The sequence below is a fragment of the Salvelinus alpinus genome, chromosome 7, assembly GCF_045679555.1.
Source record: "Salvelinus alpinus chromosome 7, SLU_Salpinus.1, whole genome shotgun sequence".
In the NCBI taxonomy this organism is placed as follows: Eukaryota; Metazoa; Chordata; class Actinopteri; order Salmoniformes; family Salmonidae; genus Salvelinus; species Salvelinus alpinus.
The window spans coordinates 35,922,853-35,943,239 of NC_092092.1; the positions used below are offsets into that span (position 1 = coordinate 35,922,853).

The window sequence follows — 20,387 nt, forward strand, 5'->3', positions numbered from 1 at the left end:
TAGGCCTAGGTTGTCTAGTATAATATTGGTAGGATAGGCTATAACAATGGGAATTCCAAACCACCTGTTGTATAATTTACAGCATTTCACTTATCTCAACAATATTAGGAAAATTACTTTAGGTCTGCTTCAATGGCTTTTACAGGTTAGCATTGTTAAATGGGGACTAATGTCAAACGTTAACAAATGAATGGTAATATTAAATTAAATTGAAATTAATGCATTTTCAGGTGGTGTAGAGTGCAATGTACCTCAAAATGGTTTTCTTACATTTCAAATGATCCAGGTTCTTCCACCATTTGTCCTACTACATGTTCAGACTACATTCTGAGATAATATATGACAGTGCAGTTTTTCTTACTATTATAGGCAACCTTAAGTCTGAATATTGATTAATTGAGCCTATGGTTCATGAAATGTGGTTTAACCAATGTATGTTGCCTAATAAAGTGGGTTGTCAACAATTCAATCAAAATAACTATTTTTAATAAAAAAACTAATTTACCCTATTCTTAGTCCACCATACTTTTTGCTGACATATCAACCGCCTGATGGAGCACATCTTTCCAAAATTCTTGCTTTTTCATCTGTTTACATTTTAGCTATTTATTTGCATATTCCTACTATTCAAGGTCTCTACTAACAGGAATGGTGTCATGTTAATACCTCACCAACTGCATTCCTGCCTTTTATCCCATATCTTTGGTGACTGATTTTGAGTTTTCTTACAGCCCTCTGAGTGGGCAAAGTTAGAGTGCCACAACACTGAACTGCAGCAACCCAAAAGGATACAAATAATGTTAATTGATGCAGGAAGGCTGGGGGAGTTGACCAAGTTCAAATGAAGATTTTTTTTCATATCCACTTCTAAGTCCATTGTCAAAACACGCACTATCAGCCGGTTGAGAATAGGGTTAAAGGGATAAAGAAATGTGAGTTCTAGTATATCAAATGTGCCCTTAGCACAGCTGCTAGAGAGTAATTATATCTGTTTCCAACCTCAGCAGTTGTTTTGGGTTCCTTATGAAGGCATGATCCGCCCACATGTAGCCTAACACACCCCTAGACAGAATGGTGGGCATGTCTTTTCAATTAAGACATTTTTTTATTTGACCTTTATTTAACTAGACAAGTTAGTTAAGAACAAATTCTTATTTTCATAAAGGGCTGAAAGGTGGCTGACACATATCAACCTATTTATTGATACCTACAAAAATGAATTCACTAGGAATAAGAGTTACTCCTGAAATATAGCAAACTCTATGTTATTTTTACATATGTTGAATAACTGGATATTGGCCAGTCCTATTTTATATCTAGTGGACTAAAACGATGTAATAACATGGTGATATCAGGCTACTTATCACACTAACACTATATGAAGATATGAAGACAAGTGGATATGTAGGCTAAATCTGTTTTATATGTTGGTGAATACTGTTTTAATGTGTATAGGCTAGGTAGCCCAGGCTACTTCAGATCTATAGGACCACGGGTCCATCAATCAATACCATGCCTCTGCTCAGTTGATGAACAGGTTTCAGGAGCCTTGTGTTTATCATATTATATAGACTACCCGTTACTGGACTAGAGTAGTTGGTAATTGAAGGCTGCGCCCTAGTTTGTGTCCAATCAGAGTGTATCTGCCGTGGAATGAATAAAGCAGCAATGCGTAAACAAGCGCTGGATCCTCCTCCGCTCCTTTCCTATCATCTATTCTGAAACCAGTTCCGTATTCAGTGCTAGCCTACATTAATGTAACATCGGCGCCCACATCATACAGCGTATATAGATAGAATTGTCGGATAAGATCACACCATCTCGACCATGGAGCCTTGAACTGGAATGTAAGAGATGCGTTTACTACTCGCTACTCAGAAGCCGAGAAAACGATGCTTGTGCGTATCTTTTTTCCGTAGGTGCTGTGATAGTAAAGTTTGGGGTGGGTTGGGAATGCGATCATGTGTCATACGGGCTATCAAGTTCTAGACATGTGCTTTTTGGTCATAGTCAAATGTGTGCCGTGGCGCTAGTTTATTTATTATCTTAGTGATTTAATTATCTTTGTACTGTCCCCACAGGCTGGATCTTAAGTCAGTTTTTCAGGGTATGATAAACTCACCATAATGTAATTCGCGCAATACCGTGGTTGACAGAATGACGCGTATGGTTTCCTGGTGATGATGAGGGACATAAGCCCCAATTTTGTCACTGTAAAGGGGACCGTCCTCGATGTATTTCCTTACTGCCAATTGAGGATTTTTCAGCAATCAAATTTGTGACAAATATATCATATGGCATTTCTTCTCAGAATATACTAGTCATAGGTTTACTTATGCTAGTCAGTGTCAAGGCTGGTATTGAACTCTGGGATCATGCCACTGCATAATGACCATAGCTAGCTAATAGCGAAAGCATAGATCTCGATTTTCTATGTCGTTCCGTTTGAGTGGGCTAACCAAAGTAGCCTTTTTCCAAACTTTGGATTTGAAAATACTATTTCAATTATATTACTGTGACAATGAAGGGGTTATACACTTATGTCATAACAATCTTTGGAAGGAACTAAAGTTGCTTTCGGTTTTAAAAAAGCATAAAGGGGGCGGGGCATAAAGGTGAAACGTTACATGCACCTGTAGCCAGTGCTTGACTTGTAATGAAATAGGTGTCGGTACTCGTTTTGGGTGCCGGCACTGTTCATATTTAGGTGCAGGAGCTCCACAATACTTTTGAGATAATATTCTATAAGAGGAACATGAGCTCAAGCAGTAGAACATTTGAGGTGCAGGTACTTGTAATTTGTAAGTCGCTCTGGATAAGAGCGTCTGCTAAATGACTTAAATGTAAATGTACTTAGCTCCGGTTAGCTCCTGTCCAAGTCAAGCACTGCCTGTAGCTTATCCATATTTGTTTTGGTCAAATGTATTCTATTTCATGAAATAATACAACTTTGCAATTTGCATTTGTGGTAACACATTTTCAAATATCAAGCATGTAACCTGGGAAATACCCAAATGACGCTGTTTTCTACTTTCATTCACAGACACCCACAGCACCAGAGATGAAAATGCAGCACATTTGATATTTCCCTGGAGGGGAAGCCTGAATTAAGATGAAGCGACTGAAGGGGAAAACCCAGAAGTGTGGAGCATTTCAGAAAGTCCTGTGAACTCTGACCTCCAGCCCCCATCTGCCATCATTCCTTTCCCCCAAATACACAACACTCCCATCCATCAACACTCCTGCTCTGTTCCAAGATGACCTCGCCGAGAAAGCACCTGGTCAAGGATTTCAACCACTTTATCACATGCTACGTGTGTAAAGGATACCTGAACAAGCCCACCACGGTGACAGAGTGCCTGCACACCTGTAAGCCCCCCCCCCTGTTCTCTCTCTCTCTCTCTCTCTCTCTCTCTCTCTCTCTCTCTCTCTCTCTCTCTCTCTCTCTCTCTCTCTCTCTCTCTCTCTCTCTCTCTCTCTCTCTCTCTCTCTCTCTCTCTCTCTCTCTCTCTCTCTCTCTCTCTCTCTCTCTCTCTCTCTCTCTCTCTCTCTCTCTCTCTCTCAGGTGCCTCATTCATAATGACATCATGTAATGTGACATGTAATGTAGGCCTGTGGGAAATGGGTGCTGGCTATACCAGAAAAACACGACACATTTTCACTATGCATAGGCTACACTATCTCCAGGCATATTTTTATGATTTCTATTTAGTTCTGCCTAATATATATGCATTATACCTAACTTCCCTTACTAGAAATTATATCTAACAATGATTTTATGCGGAAATGTCCTAAGGCTTTCTTTGGTGTAGTGTGACTTAAAAAACTAAATCTTTACGGCATCTATTGCACCACTAAAAAGTGCTAGAGTAGCTGGAATTCAGAGCTCACAGAATCAATTGGCTGTCTTATTTGTTGTTTTATACCACAGCCTTGCACAGTCACAGCTATGAATTTTTAAAAAGCCCTCTGTTGATCTCCTCGATGTCATATCCTGCATGATTTACAGATCATATTACATGGCATCCTTCTCCATTTCTGCCCTCTCCATCTGAACTGAATGTTTTATTGGAGGAGAACGGCAGATCTCACTCCCATGAATGACACATCTCAAGTGATCAGGGTAAAACACAGTCATCTGTGGGTTCAGTCACCATGACAACAAATATCCTCCACACAGAATAAGCTGTTTGTGTCCAATTTATTTGTTTGTTTGAGGGCAAAGTCACTTCTTTACTGTCATATAAGTTGTATCGACCCCTAGCAATAATCTCAATAATGAAAAATATCAGCAGCTGCCTAGTACAGTACGTTTCTGCTGTTGTATGATTTCTTTCAGTGTGTATGCCAGTCAATTTCAGAGATCTCCAGCAAAATATATATTTGACATTAGTCTAGACTGTTTTTGTTGTAACATCTACTATAAATCAAATCAAATTGTATTGATCACACGCACATATTTAGCAGATGTTATTGCGGGTGTAGCGAAATGCTTGTGTTCCTCGCTCCAACATTGCAGTAGTATCTAACAGTGCAGTAGTATCTAGAAACGATTCACCACAATCCACACAAATCTAAAAGTAAAATAATGGAATTAAGAAATATATAAATATTTGATCGAGCAATGTCGGAGTGGCATTGACTAAAATACGGTAGAATAGAATACAGTATATACAGTTGAAGTTGGAAGTTTACATACACCTTAGCCAAATACATTTAAACAAATTTTTTAACAATTCCTGACATTTAATCAGAGTAGAAATTCCCTGTCTTAGGTCAGTTAGGATCACCACTTTATTTTAAGAATGTGAAATATCAGAATAATAGTAGAGAGATTGATTTATTTCAGCTTTTATTTCTTTAATCACATTCCCAGTGGGTCAGAAGTTTACATACACTCAATTAGTATTTGGTAGCATTGCCTTTAAATTGTTTAACTTGGGTCAAACGTTTCGGGTAGCCTTCCACAAGCTTCCCACAATAAGTTGGGTGAATTTTGGCCCATTCCTCCTGACAGAGCTGGTGTAACTGAGTCAGGTTTGTAGGCCTCCTTGCTCGCACACGCTTTTTCAGTTCTGCCCACATATTTTCTATAGGATTGAGGTCAGGGCTTTGTGATGGCCACTCCAATACCTTGACTTTGTTGTCCTTAAGCCATTTTCCCACAACTTTGGAAGACCCATTTGCGACCAAGCTTTAACTTCCCGACTGATGTCTTGAGATGTTGCTTTAATATATCCACATAATTTTCCTGCCTCATGATGCCATATATTTTGTGAAGTGCACCAGTCCCTCCTGCAGCAAAGCACCCCCACAACATGATGCTGCCACCCCCGTGCTTCACGGTTGGGATGGTGTTCTTTGGCTTGCAAGCCTCCCCCTTTTTCCTCCAAACATAAGGATGGTCATTATCGCCAAACAGTTCTATTTTTGTGTCATCAGACCAGAGGACATTTCTCCAAAAAGTATGATCTTTGTCCCCATGTACAGTTGCAAACCGTAGTCTGGCTTTTTTATGGCTGTTTTGGAGCAGTGTCTTCTTCCTTGCTGAACGGCCTTTCAGGTTATGTGGATATAGATACTTTTGTACCTGTTTCCTCCAGCATCTTCAAAAGGTCCTTTGCTGTTGTGCTGGGATTGATTTGCACTTTTCTCACCAAAGTACGTTCATCTCTAGGAGACAGAACGCGTCTCCTTCCTTGACTCAAATGATGTCAATTAGCCTATCAGAAGCTTCTAAAGCCATGACATAATTTTCTGGAATTTTCCAAGCAGTTTAAAGGCACAGTCAACTTCGTGTATGTAAACTTCTGACCCACTGAAATTGTGATACAGTGAATTATAAGTGAAATAATCTGTCTGTAAAAAATTGTTGGAAAAATTACATGTGTCATGCACACAGTAGATGTCCTAACCGACTTGCCAAAACTATAGTTTCTTAACAAGAAATTTGGGGAGTGGTTGAAAAACGAGTTTTAATGACTCCAACCTAAGTGTATGTAAACATCCGACTTCAACTGTACATGATTTCATGAGTAAAGCAGCATGTAAACATTATTTAAACATGATCAAAGTCACTAGTGTTCCATTATTAAAGTGGCCAGTGGTTCCAAGTGTATGTATATAGTACAGTATTCAGAATGCAATTACATGTGAATTACATGCAATTACATGTATACGTATAGGAAACGTCTGAAGAGAACATCTGCCACTATTATACACTACTGTGCACAGTGAGGTCTGTCTCATATGAGTCGTGCGCAGTAGGTGGTGCTGGCTATTGAAAAAACATGTAAGATGGTGTCCTGACATATTGTTTCCCTTGGCAGTTATGGTTGATTGAGTATGACAGCAGCGCACTACTGTATGTTTGTGAGGATTGTTATGTAGGCTACAGGTCGGTGCATAGTGCACAAGTACATAGAGTATGCGTTGTGTTTACATGGCAATTGCTAGAGGGGAGACTGTGCCCTGTATTCCTGCAGATATGGTTGATCTGTATTTTTATCTGACGATTTGATGACATCACGTGGTGGGATGTAGGCTTAATCCTCAGGTCAGTATTGTACGGAATCGGTTTGTGTTCTTAAAAGAACGATAAGACTGTACATTATATACCACCTCATAGATGGTATATGTGTGCATGTGTGCCTTATTGCACATACAGTACGTGTACATGCACGTGTGTGTGCTCTGTGGTATTGGCTGCAGCTGTCCTTGGCTGTGTGATAGATGTGTGATAGAACTGGCCAGGCTATACCCACTATTTCCTTATCTCCCTGCCAGTCCACAGTTTAAATTTCAACTGCAAGCCTGAGCTTTTAGTCATGCGTCCAGGCTCAATAGACACTCTGATGTTTATCCAGTTGAAACTGTAGAAATTAGATATTAGAATGTATTCCTTTTTGGTTTCAAACTTTACTTTCAAATGAGAATCATTTTATTGTGGAGATTATCTGAGAGGAAGGGATAAGAAAAGAGAAAATGCCGTCGTCTTGGCTTTTATTTAACACCGGAATGGTGTGATTAAAATCCATGTTTGCTTTAGGTCCGTATTTCGAGATGGTCAACTTGTCTTTGTCTCGATCTCCTTTATTCTGTCAACAGTTTGTAAAAGCTGCATCGTCCAACACTTTGAAGACAGCAACGACTGCCCCAAATGTGGCATCCAAGTCCATGAAACCAACCCTCTAGAGATGTTAAGGTAATACACCTAATTTGACACCTTTGACAGAATCTATCTGCATTTATGTTTTCCTTTTGAGAATCACAGGGTCGTAATGTATACTACTGAATAGATGAATATATCAAAACCATCAGTAAAGTATAAACATGCTGGCTTTTGCGCTACTGAATTGACCCTAGCTGGATTTTGGCAGTTTTTCTTCAGTTGTCTACTTGACTTGTGAGATTGTAAGGCTGGTGTGGGCTGGGCTGGGCTGGGGGAGGATAGAGTGAACTTGAGCTTGGCTGCGGTGAGATCCAGGCAACAGCTGGACACCATTCTGGAGCCAAGGTCTCAGCTGAAGACCTCACCCAGTGCTCAGCCACCCAGCTACCCAGCCCACAGATGCAATGTCTGGGAATGTGTGTGTGGGTGTGTGGGTTTGTGGTTGTGTGTGTGTAAGTGTACTTACTTTTATTCTTCCTTGACGTCTCATTCGATCGCCAGGTTGGACAACACTTTAGAGGAAATCATTTTCAAACTCGTGCCTGGGCTGAGAGAAAGTGAGTGATGTCATTTTAGTATCCACCAACATCAGATATAAATCTTGACTTTGATAGTAGGCCTAAGAGTTACTCAAGCTGTTTTCCATTTGTCTTGAATGATGTAACTCCTGCCCTGCAGGACTCTACAGTGCTACCATTTTGGGGGCATATAAATACTATGCTGTGCTACCTGGAATTCTTATTTGGGAGCACTAGTGCCCCTAGAAAATAAATTGCCCAGGTAATAATTATTGTAATGATTTCTTCGCTGTCCCGCAGCATGCAAACACGTGGTGGCACGGAAAGAAAGTAAAAGGGAGAGCTTTTTTCGGGAAATGAGCTTCAAAAGTAGCTAGGATTCATATAGGCCCAATTTAGGCTATATCTCAATCTGAAAAATCTATTGTTCTGGTGCTCCTGAACCCTGTATTTTGTCATTGCTGGCAATTCGTATCATTAAAGGGGCGATCTGCAGTTCGTACATCCATATATGGACTCATAAACGAATTATATAAATCCATTGATTCTTGAAGAGTGTAACTTCTAAATGCCACATGAGCTTAGTTCAACTGTTGTGCCCCATCAGAAGCCAAAATATAAGCTTTTTTATCCATTGTTTGTAAACAAAGTCAATGTAAACAAAGTAACACTGTATAGCCTCAAAAACATGGTTAAAAACGATCATCCTTGCATCCATAGCTCTGCCTATGAATTTGAGGGTTGTTACATTTCTCCATCCCAGGGGAGAACGACTGCCCCCTCTCATTGAAGCCACGGGAGTTCAAGTCCAACCGTGGTATTGCAGGCATTGTTAGTAGAAAACAGGATCCCCATTATGGTGAATGGAAAAGATGTCAATTTTCGTGGTCAATCTTCGTGTAAATATATCTATTTTTTTTAAAGACAATCGTGGTACCAATAATTGCTTCTAATACACCAGATGTACAGTATGTCCTTGAACCGATTATTTAAAAATCGCACATAGAAGAAGTATCCTGAGAGGGGGCAGAACTGAGCTAGCCTACAACGTCACTTCCTGGAGTAGTTCAAACTGAGCATGTTACGTCCCCACGAGACACCATCTTAACCGACTTCATTTGGCTTCAATGCGCTACTGATTCTTCAAATAGGAATGAATGGTGTCACGTGATCAATGGTTTTGTCCATTTATATATACAGTCATTGCTCCAGCCCCATCCCTCAACCTTTTACTGAAACAGTGGCTTTGTTATCATTCAGCTGCAGATTGCCGCTTTAAAACCCAAAATATTTTTCATTGTGCTCCTAAATTTCTTTGTGTGCTCATATATTTTTCAACTTAGGAACACACATTCTCCTTGTAATATTTTTTATCATAGAGCCCTGCCCTGTGTATTCATATCTTCTCTGTTTTTGCTTATTGACTAGAGGAACAACAGCAGGAGATTGAGTTCTGGAGGAGTCGAAAGTCGAAGGAGAACGGAGAAGGTAAAAGATCTGTATTAGTGTCCATGAAGACCAAGACCCTCAGGGGGGACCAGAATGAACATTGGGCTTGGGTGTGCAGAAGTGGGCTGTGATTGGTTATTGAGGTGAAAGGTATGTGGGAGACAGATCAGCAAGGCGACAAAGAGAGAGAAGGAGTTACAGAACGACTTAGGTGATATCGTTGCAGTGGCGCACGACCGTAGGTGGCTGTGAGTCATATGAGGCTCAGAGGGAGAGAAGGAACAAGAGGAGGAGGGACAGCACACTCTACAAGGCATCGACAAGATTAGCCTGTTGATGAGGTATAATACAGGTGGGGAATAAATCAGATGGAAACCACAGGACGACTAAAGGTGGATGGATTCAGTCCGCCAGACTTAAATGCCATCTCCATGACAATGTGACGATAGACAATTTGTCCCAAAGGTCTTACCTTATGATTTTGCATTTCTAAGTGAAAAGCAAAAGACATCAGTATCAATCAAACCCATGCTTATTGTGAAGTGTCTTTTCACAGTTTTAAACGAATCCAAGGAAAGCAAGCTGAACTTGTGTCCGCACAGTGCGTGCTCTTGTTCACACACATAAGTATAACACGCTTATCCATTTCTTTGTCATAGAAGATGGCCCCCGATCAAAGAGGTCTAGGCTGGATGCCGATAATGATGATGGTGGAGATGGAGACTACCACAGGAGTGACCCTCAGATAGCCATCTGTCTGGATTGTCTACGCAACAACAGCCTGGTGGAAGAGAACATTGTTAGGGTAAGTCGCGGTGGAGAGCTCTATCTGTAGCGCCTCTCTGCTGCTCTTTACTTCACGTTCACCCTCTTCCCTGTCTCCCTAACCTCATTCCTCCCCCTCTTTTAAGCTGATTGGGTTAGGTACAGTGTTATGAAGCTAACTCCGTTACGTCCCTCTAACTGTCTAACACCTCAGAATGTGAGTTTAGTAGAATATAGATAGACGATGACGCTGTGGTTTTCCTTTATTTCCTGGGCTGCCATTGAAAGCAGGTCACTCAGTCAGACATGCTCCTCTATCAGCAGGTGTTAATCCAGTCCAACACTAATTAGGCAGTTGTTTTCATTAAAATAGTGGTCCTCGTTATAACAGTGGTGTTGCTGTTCGTAATTGGTTGGCAGAACAGGGAATATGTGGAGAGAGGAGAGGCTCGCAATGCTTTCAAATTGAGGCATACTACATACAAAAAAATGAGGGTTCCTCAAAGGGTTCTTTGGGATGGGTGTTGGTTCGATGTGGAACCATACTGACCCAAATAACCCTTTGAACCCTTCAATGCTTCTTTGCACTTTAAAAAAGGGGTTATTTCCTCTTTTTGTGATAATTAAGATGTAGGGGCAGTGGCTCATTATATTATTTTGGGACGTGGTTTGTGCAGAGCTCTTTTTGTGCCACTGTGAGCGAGTGTCATTCCAGTTGATAAAATCTGTTGTGTTATTCTATTACCTGTTATATATGCCTATGGCTAGTGACAGTGTCTTGTGAAAGACTCACGTATGGCCTTGTGTCAATTGAGAACGGTTGACTACGTCAGTAGTTCTCAATTCTCTCCTCAGGGACCCACAGCTGTTCCAGAGCTAGCACACCTGATTCAACTTGTTAATAAACACAATAATAAAATGTATGGAATTTTACCAATATAATATGGCTAATAAACCAGAATTTAAAAAACATATATGGTTTTACAAAGACTGAGAAAGGTTATTTATAGAACCTTTGAGACTGAGACAGGTTATTTATAGAACCATTCTCCATAAAGGTTATATATAGGACCATAGAAAAGGTCCTATATATTGTTTTTAGTGTGTATAGAAGGAGTTTCTCTGTACCAAAAGGTTGCTATCAAATGCACTAACTATTCCTAATTACGCATTTGTTGAGAACATTTTTTTTTACCATAAAATGGCTGTTTGAATGTTTGGATTTGCATGCTCTTCACATAAGTAAAAAAAAAATGGGAGATGTGCCTGAATCATTAAAGTAATCTTCTGAACCTCCTCTAGGGCTTAATGAAGAAATTTATACGCTGCTCGACTCGAGTGACAGTCGGAACAATCAAGAAGTTTCTCAGCTTGAAGTTAAAGCTTCCAAGTTCTTATGAGGTAACAAATTAAGCTTTTGTATGTGCTCTATACCCTTTCGTATGTATCTACTATATGACAGATATTAAGCCATATATGCTATTGAATATTTATCCCTTTATGTCAGTTTTGTTTGTGCCTCACATACAGTAGCTGTTCCTGCAGAGTCTCTTCTGTGTGTTTAGTGTTGTGGGTAAAAGTTCTGGCCTTGTTAGCAGGCCCCCTGCTGTACTGAGTCTGTCCTTAAGGCTTCAGCATGCTTCGGTTCGGCTGGCGCCTAGCCGAACGAGTGTGCTTGCATACTCCTTTAAAATACCTGTGCTTGAAAAATGAGAAAAAGCGGCAATAGTACTGTTTGTCCATCTTGAGATGCCGTAGCCAGTATACACTTCCTCAAAAATGTCAGAATTATTCTAAGATAACTCCAGACATCGGTCATTCATTTTGACGTTTTTGCCGAGGAGATCTTAGTCACGCAATTTTACATCTAACTGAGATGTTTAGTGCAGTATTTCTCAAGTGACAAAATGTGCATGAAAAGGAGTCATCTCTCGTTGAATGACAACACACACAACACAAACATGCAAGAATCCTTATTCTTGACCAGTGATCAACAAGGGGGCGTAGACTTCGGCTCCGAAATTCGGCTTGCCTCGAAGATTTTTGTGTGTGTGCAGCATACTGTAAATATTGGTGCATTGTGGGAAAATGTTGGCGGGGAAAGAATTTCTGTATTTCGAATGGTAATTCCACCCCACAAAATACAGTACCGTACCGTATTTTTGGAGCGCCAAAAACCTTTTGACCACTAGTGGGTGCACGGTATTGTTGTTTCTAACTTATTAAAGGGATACTTTGAGATTTTGGAAATGAGGCCCTTTATTTTGGGGCGGCAGGTACCCTAGTGGTTAGAGCGTTAGACTAGTAACCAAAAGGTTGCAAGATCGAATCCCCAAGCTGACAAGGTAAAAATCTGTAGTTTTGCCCCTGAACAAGTTCCTAGGCCGTCATTGAAAATAAGAATTTGTTCTTAACTGACTTGCCTAGTTAAATAAAGGTAAAATAAAAAATGTATCTTCTTCCCCGGTGTCAGATGAACTCCTGGATTCCATTTTTATATATCTCTGTCCAGTATGAAGGACGTTAGAGGTTGTTTCACGAGCCAATGATAACTAGCGTTAGTGCAAGGCCTGAGGCACTTTTTCAGTCACATTCCTGAAGCCCAAGAAACAAACACTTAGCTTCCTAGTACATATGGAAATTAAAAAGGTTTAGGAATGACTTTTTTGAAGGTTACCCCCACCCCCCACGCCAGTGGCACACACCAGATATTTAAAATAGGCTACTAAAATCATTCCAATCCTGATTAAAAGGCAAATGCAGTTTAGCGAGATTAGCGGGCTGGCTTTAAGACCATGTGGATGGTTCAGAGCTGACGGGCAGGCTATATTTTGGAGAGAGTGAAACCTCTCGCTTCGCGTCTTCCTCTCTGGCTGAGAGCACTGAGGTACAGTACGGCTGAGAGCACTGAGGTACAGTACGGCTGAGAGCGCATCGACACAGCTTTTCTCTCAAAACAGTGCAGAGGTGGAAGATGGCTGTAGTAGATGGCTTATGGGTAGATAACTGCTGTTTGACTTGACATGAAACTAAACTAGCGTTTTTAATCCCGTTGCTGAGCTAATGCATAGCAGCTAATTGCTGTATGACACGTGTTTGTAGAATTTTAAGGCCTATTGACTGAGATGAATGAAGCTACAGCAGCCAAGGTGATAATAGATGGAGTTAATTTTGCTTGTTTTTACTGATCCTCAAATTGTATTTTTTAAATATTTTTTGGTAGAAATGCAGTAAATGATCAGTTTTATAAAAAATTCCTAGGTTTAGCTGAAATGACGGCCCCTATTTGAGTCCTTGTCCTTTTGATTTCTGCTTGTTGGAGATTTTTCTAGCTCTAGTCTTCCTCTCAAGCAGCGTATACTCTCACTATGTCCCGCCGTCTACCTCTTAGTCACCAGCCTCTGTGTCCCCTCACAGCTAGACGTCCTATGCAACGGGGAGATCATGGGAAAAGACCACACCATGGAGTTCATCTACATGACGCGGTGGAGACTTCGCGGTGAAACCGTAAGTAAGCCCCAAATGATATCAATGCCCACCCCCCTGTTCCCCTCATTTTGAAGGATACTAAGCCCTGTACCTTTCTAGCCATGGGGATAAACTGTGGCTGCTGAATGATGGTCCTGAAGTCTAGTCTCCATGTGAGTCACTGCTTGCTTGGCTTTAAAGCTGATTAGACGTCTGAAGTCCACCGCCACTCTACTGTATAATCTGCCACAGCAAGCAGGATTTTTTTAAATTTAACCTTTATTTAACTAGGCAAGTCAGTTAAGAACAAATTCTTATTTACAATGACGGCCTACACTGGCCAAACCCGGACGACACTGGGCCAGTTTTGCGCCGCACTATGGGACTCCCAATCACGGCCGGTTGTAATACAGCCTGGATTCGAACCAGGGTGTCTGTAGTGACGCCTCTAGCACTGAGATGCAGTGCCTTAGACCGCTGCGCCACTCGGGTGCCCCACTCGGGAGGATGTACCAGTGGCACGGTTAATAGAGCTGATTACAGGCCACCTTTAAAATGTGTCTGGTACTATAGGTTCACATCAAAAATATGGTGAATGAAGTTGGTGGTTCCTTGTGTTATAATGGTGCTTTACAGTATTGGAGACATTTGCAAGGATAGTATGGTATTGGTAACTCCTGGTAAAATGCAGTTGACATACAGTACATACTGTATTTCTACCTCTCTTCCTCAATCAATTCAGAATTAACCCACTTTGTTCACCTCACCAAAAAAAGCATGTTGTGGTTGCTATATCTGGACCTTCAGTCAACCATGCATAAACGTAACCAAGCACCCCAAGTCCTTTGCACAGTATGCTAGGCTAACTAACACACTTCAGCTTGACCTCAAAAGCACTTTTGCTCGCCAGGCGCCTTGGCTGCTAATTTCATTGCTGATGATTGTCACTTTCGGATGGGCTGGTCGGGGCTCCGGCAGCACGGGGTCAGGTCATGAATCGCTGTATTGGTCCAGGGAGACAGGTGAGGAAAGCAGTGAAGGCCCCTGACAGCTGCCCCAGCAGGGTGCCTGTTCCTGGGCTCATTGCCTGACACTCTCCTCTTCCACAGCCATAGCTCATCACCACTGGCCTTTTAATGAAGGCGTCCTGTTAGCAGCAGCAAAGACCATTTCTGTCCTGTTTGGTTTCAACATACAGTACAACGCACCTAAGGCCTCGTAAACTGTACAGTTTTAATAGTTCATTTAATTCCCCTGTTTTGAATGATACTATGCTAAGAGAATACATTTTATTTATAATAAGGGTTACATGGAGAAAATCGGACCTCTTTGAAATGAAAATGGATGGTCCTCCCTTCAGCAAAATGTATTTTACCTAAACCCTCCCTGAAAACAAAAAATATATAAAAAGTGACCCTCCCCTTTCCCCAAAAGAATAATTAAAACAAAGTGGATAGCAGAGAACATGTCTACCGTTTACCCTCACTTCTTGGACACACCAGAGCCTTAGATATGCAGTTAGAAACAGTTTTTCATCCTGTAAGCATTACATGGCAACATGGGAATTTTGATAGCACACAGGGCTGCGGGCCAGAAGGTTGTGGGATTGCAGAGCACCGTGGACAAGAGTAGGGGTGGAAATATATATTTTATAGTAAAGGATCCCATTAATCTATCATTCATCTGTTTTGCAGGTCTGAGAAAAAATTACCTTTTTATAAACAGTTCATGCAATTCTGTGTTAAAAAATGTTAGCGGAATCTTTTTTTAATACCACACAAATTAACTAAGAATGGACAGAGAGATAGGCCTATATGCTCATCTTATCGTATTTCTCCAATGCCAAATCAGTGTAACGAAAGCATGGTACTTTCAAAAGTTAGGCCTACCGTTCCACCCCAGACAGAGTAGGCCTACCAATGCAGAAAAATGTAAGCTTTAACTGCTAAGCTACTCTTCTACCGTGGCTTAACCCAAAGAGAGATCACAAGTGTTTCTGTAAAAGCTGTCTGGGTTTAAACATATTTTATTGTACAGAACGTGAATAGCTTAATCAGTTGATAGTGACAAAAATGTATTACTTTTCAAGCAAAGTCAGCCTCTGAATGTCAAAGAAATTCAACAATGATATCCCTATATGCGTCAGAGTCACGGTTTTCCCAGGTATTTTAAAGCTTGTTTCTAGCATAAAGCATTCGCGGACCAAAGGGCTGATATAGATAGTTTTATATAATCGGATCTGTAAAAAAAAAAACTAATCTTAAGCTAACAAGGTAGGCCTGTGCTTTTTGCCATTTTCTTTCATAAAAGGTGGGCCTATGGCATACCCTCTCATACCCCCTCAATTCGAGATTTGGTTTTAACTTCACTGATACGGAGGGAGGCTATTTAAAGAGTGAATAGTGGTTGGAGGAATTGACTGATAAATCTATGGAAATAGCAGCCTCTAGCCTAATTTAATCTATCTAACAGGTAGGCCTACCTCTTATTTCTAAAATAGGAAGAAATAGGCTCCAACACAAAGCTGGAGCCTACCTGTTGTTAGTAAAGTCTAATTAAAATGAATCCGGTTTAAATGAATTATACCTACTCGAATTTGCCTACTTTCAGCACCATGAGCTGTCCATTTCCGATAGATTGTGCTGCGGCTGCTGCTTCAAGTTTCAGCACCACATTGTAAGTTACTCAAATCTGATTGATTGAACTCGATCTCTGATAAATACATCATGGGTAAGAAACATATTGTTTTTAATAAAAAATCTATTATAGTAATAGCAAGCTATCAAAGTTTGATCAGCAAGAGCAGAGCAGGGTTGGAATATCCATTGCAGCCTAGTTTTATTTAGCATCCCAGCAGCTATCTTAGAAATATACGTTTGTTCTGGGCTTCTCAGAGCATGCACTTCATAGCCTAAAGACTATGGATAATTTGATAGAGACATCACTAAATAGCCTATAGACGTAATTGATATTGTGTGCCCAGCAGAGAATCAGAGATGAGGGGCGGAATTAGGCACACATCGACATACAGTGCATTCGGAAAGTATTCAGACCCCTTGACCTTTTCCACATTTTGTTACGCTACAGCCTTATTCTAAAATTGATTAAATAAAAAAAAATCCTCATCAATCTACAAACAATACCCCATAATGACAAAGCGAAAACAGGTTTTTAGAAATGTTTGCAAATCTATTCAAAATTCAAAACAGTAATACCTTATTTGTTCAGACCCTTTGCTATGAGACTTGAAATTGAGCTCACGTGCATCCTGTTTCCATTGATCATCCTGTTTCTACAACTTGATTGGAGTCAAACCTGTGGTAAATTGAATTGATTGGACATGTGTATGGCAAAAACCAAGCATTGAGGTCAAAGGAATTGTCCTTAGAGCTCCAAGACAGAATTGTGTCGAGGCACAGATCTGTGGAAGAACACAGTGGCCTCAATCATTCCTAAATGGAAGTAGTTTGGAACCACCAAGATTCATCCTAGAGCTGGCCGCCCGGCCAAACTGAGCAATCGGGGGTTGAGGGCCTTGATAAGGGAGGTGACCAAGAACCCGATGGTCACCCTGACAGAGCTCCAGAGTTCCTCTGTGGAGGTGGGAGAACCTTCCAGAAAGATAACCATCTCTGTAGCACTTTACCAATCAGGCCTTTATGGTAGAATGGCCAAAAGGCACCTAAAGGACTCTCAGACCATGAGAAACAAGATTCTCTTGTCTTATAAAACCAATATTATACTCTTTGGCCTGAATGTCAAGCGTCACATCTGGAGGAAACCTGGCATCATCCCTGCGGTGAAGCATGGTGGTGGCAGCATCATGCTGTGGGGATGTTTTTCAGCAGCAGGGGCTGGGAGACTAGTCAGGATCGAGGGCAAGATGAACGGAGAAAGGTACAGAGAGATCCTTGATGAAAACCTGCTTCAGAGTGCTCAGTACCTCAGACTGGGGCGAAGGTGCACCTTCCAACAGGACAATGACCCTAAGCTCACAGCCAAAACAATGCAGGAGTGGCTTCGGGACAAGTCTCTGAATGTCCTTGAGTGGCCCAGCCAGAGCCCGGACTTGAACCCGATCGAACATCTCTGGAGAGACCTGAAAATAGCTGTGCAGCGACGCTCCCCATCCAACCTGACAGAGCTTGAGAGGATCTGCAGAGAAGAATGGGAGAAACTCCCCAAATACAGGTGTGCCAAGCTTGTATTGTCATACCCAAGAAGACTTGAGGCTGTAATCACTGCCAAAGGTGCTTCAACAATGTACAGAGTAAAGGTTCTGAATACTTATGTAAAATAATATTTCCAATGTTTTTTTTTATACATTTGCAATTTCTAAAAACCTGTTTTTGCCCCGTCATTATGGGGTATTGTGTGAAGATTGATGAGGAAAAAACAATTTATTCAATTTTAGATTAAGGCTGTAACGTAACAAAATGTGGAAAAAGTCAAGGGGTCTGAATACTTTCCAAATGCACTGTATAGCCTAATAAGCAAGTCATTCTAAAACACTGAGAATTATTGGAATTTCATCAATTACAAATGACATGACCCTCCCCTGGACTAGATTTGAAAAATAATAAAACCTCGCCTTGACTGAAATTGAAAAAGCATGACCCTCCCCCATTTTCCTCCAGTTAACCATTCTGTAAATGTCCATCCCTAATTTAGGCTTGCATTAAATACAGGTTTTGGCAAGCTTAAAATAACCTTGTCCTCAGGCCTTATGTAGAACATTCTGATGCCAAGAACAGAGTCCCAGGAAGGAATCAGTAAAGCGCTTTTAGCTTAGAAGAACTATATCCAGTGAAGAGATCCATGTTAAAAAAAGAAAAAAATCAGATGACAGTATAACTGATCTCACATGACCAAATTTGTCATCAGGGCCAGATCGTTCCACTTTGATTGTACCAGACAGGGATAATCTGATTGGTCTCTTAGGAATTCTCTATCTGTGCAGAATATGTGACAGCTCTGTGATGCCAAGAATGAATTCCTGTCCTCCCCTGGACCAAATGACCAGGAACTGGGTCAGTGTGGGCCGACTCATTTCCGTTTTCTTTGGGATTGTACATAAGTGTCTCCTGCCTACCGCTGCTGTCTGCCTGCCTGCCTGTCTAAAAATAGGGCTGCTGCATGTGATGTCTGTGGAGTGTGTCTTTCACTTTCACCTGCTCTGGCATCAGACTCGTTCTCTCCTCATCACACTCCCACCGCTCTGCACTCACCTGCATTAGTGCTCTTCTCTCACTGCAGAACATTTTACTGTAGCTACGAAGCTACAATCTGTAGAGATTGTGTTGTTTTTGTGTTCTAACTAGCAAGTTCCCCTGTAAGTGTACTGTGTATATTGTATTTTTACAATGCTAGAACATCTACGTTCCTTACTCTCTGATTACTGTTCTACATTGTAATGGATTCTGTCCAAGGGTGATCAATGTCATCTCTCTCCTTCAGGACTACCCAATGGTACTAGAATATCGCCCACGGATAGACTTTGGTTGACGGAGGGAGACGTGGGACTACTCCTGCACTAACAGCCCATTGACAGACTACACAATGAATGGATGTGCCTGGCACAAGAGACAAGGACCACACATCTTCTTATCATCTGCATGCAGTAATCCGTGATTGCCTCTAATCTCATTCTGTTCTCTTACGTTATCCTTCAGTTTGTCTGCGTTTCATTTTTCAAAAACGCATCAAGGGTTTGAGAACATGCCTGCGTATCATGACGTATTGATTCTTAAAAAATGTTCCCGAAGTGTAATTGACTGAAGAGTGAAGACATGCCCTTTAATTCTACAGCACATTGAAGTGTCCCTAATAATACAAGGTGAAATTACTAGTAGTCTGTTGTTACGCAACACAACAGAGATATTACAAGACAGGTGTGCGTGCACTGGCAAACGGCTCATAATATTCCACCTTATCTATGCTGGATTTAGTGTCTTACATGGCTCCCTCCCGTACTCCTGTTTTTAACTACGGTAGTGCCTTTCCCCACATGCCTCTTTCAGTGCAGTGCCCTTCGAAAATTCAAACTGCTTTTCATATGAAATCCCTAATAGTGAATTCAACAGCCCCAATATATAGCCTACATACAACTACAAGGAAGCTATGGATACCATACCTACCATATCCCTATCTCAATAAGCTATATTCTTCCATTCCATGCCATTTTGATGTTATTACCGCATATAAAGCAATACGAGTACTGTAAGACTAGATTTGGTGGAAGAAGGTTAGAAGAAGCTGAATATCACCTACACTGTCTGAAATGTGTAGCTGTGTGTTTGTGCACTATGTAAACGTATTGGGCATTATTGTTGACTTGTACATAGCAGAGATTTGTATAGACTGTTTACTACTATGCTGTATGTCCTACTGGATGGCTTAACATTAATTTATTGTTGTTGCCGTATAGAAACTGCCCAGACTGTCGTTACAGGATCCGATAACCCTTGCTATTTGTATCTAATGGTGGATCAGTACACAAGTGCTTTAAATGCTTTTTCCCTCTTCACATACAGTGCCTTCAGAAAGTATTCACACCCCTTGACTTTTTGCAAATGTTTTTGTGTTACAGCCTGAATTTAAAATAGATTAAATTGAGATTTTGTGTCACTGGCCTACACACAATACCACATAATGTCAAAGTGGAATTATGTTTTCCCGAGAAAAAAAAAGCTGATTAATAAAAAATGAAAAGCTGAAATGTCTTGAGTCCATAAGTATTCAACCCCTTTGTTATGGCAAGACTAAATAAATGATGGATTAAAAATGTGCATAACAAGATAGATAATAAGTTGCACAGACTTTGCATAGTGTTTAACATGATTTTTGAATGACTACCTCACCTCTGTACCTCACATATACAATTATCTGTAAGGTCCCTCAGTCAAGCAGTGAATTTCAAATACAGATTTAACCACAAAGACCAGGGAGGTTTTCCAATGCCTCGCAAAGAAGGGCACCTATTTGCAGATGCGGGAAAAAAACAGACATGGAATTTC

At 40.9% G+C, this 20,387-nt stretch overlaps 1 protein-coding gene across 3 annotated transcripts; it reads left to right on the plus strand.

The window, feature by feature from the left end:
- Nucleotides 1–1,685: 1,685 nt before the first annotated feature.
- LOC139580920 (polycomb group RING finger protein 5-B) lies at nucleotides 1,686–20,089 on the plus strand. 3 transcript variants are annotated; one of them, XM_071410068.1, is made up of 9 exons: nucleotides 1,686–1,847; nucleotides 3,044–3,369; nucleotides 7,108–7,204; nucleotides 7,673–7,728; nucleotides 9,118–9,177; nucleotides 9,798–9,943; nucleotides 11,206–11,304; nucleotides 13,321–13,410; nucleotides 18,829–20,089. In XM_071410068.1, the coding sequence occupies exons 2-9, from the start codon at nucleotides 3,258–3,260 to the stop codon at nucleotides 18,874–18,876; spliced, it is 708 nt and encodes a 235-aa protein (XP_071266169.1). In that variant the 5' UTR covers nucleotides 1,686–1,847; nucleotides 3,044–3,257; the 3' UTR covers nucleotides 18,877–20,089. The 3 variants fall into 3 exon arrangements, 2 of the variants coding, with proteins under 2 accessions (XP_071266169.1, XP_071266170.1); XM_071410069.1 differs by having other exon boundaries at nucleotides 1,701–1,898; nucleotides 9,801–9,943; XR_011676124.1 differs by lacking the exon at nucleotides 1,686–1,847 and adding an exon at nucleotides 18,332–18,401 and having other exon boundaries at nucleotides 3,109–3,369; nucleotides 18,829–18,931.
- The last annotated feature ends 298 nt before the right edge of the window (nucleotides 20,090–20,387 follow it).

Bases quoted from the DNA above. Each gene is read 5' to 3' on its own strand.
- LOC139580920 (XM_071410068.1), top strand. From the start codon at position 3,258: ATGACCTCGCCGAGAAAGCACCTGGTCAAGGATTTCAACCACTTTATC. The intron at 9,178-9,797 runs GTAAAAGATCTG...TCTTTGTCATAG, and splicing joins GTCGAAGGAGAACGGAGAAG to AAGATGGCCCCCGATCAAAG. The intron at 9,944-11,205 runs GTAAGTCGCGGT...AACCTCCTCTAG, and splicing joins TGGAAGAGAACATTGTTAGG to GGCTTAATGAAGAAATTTAT.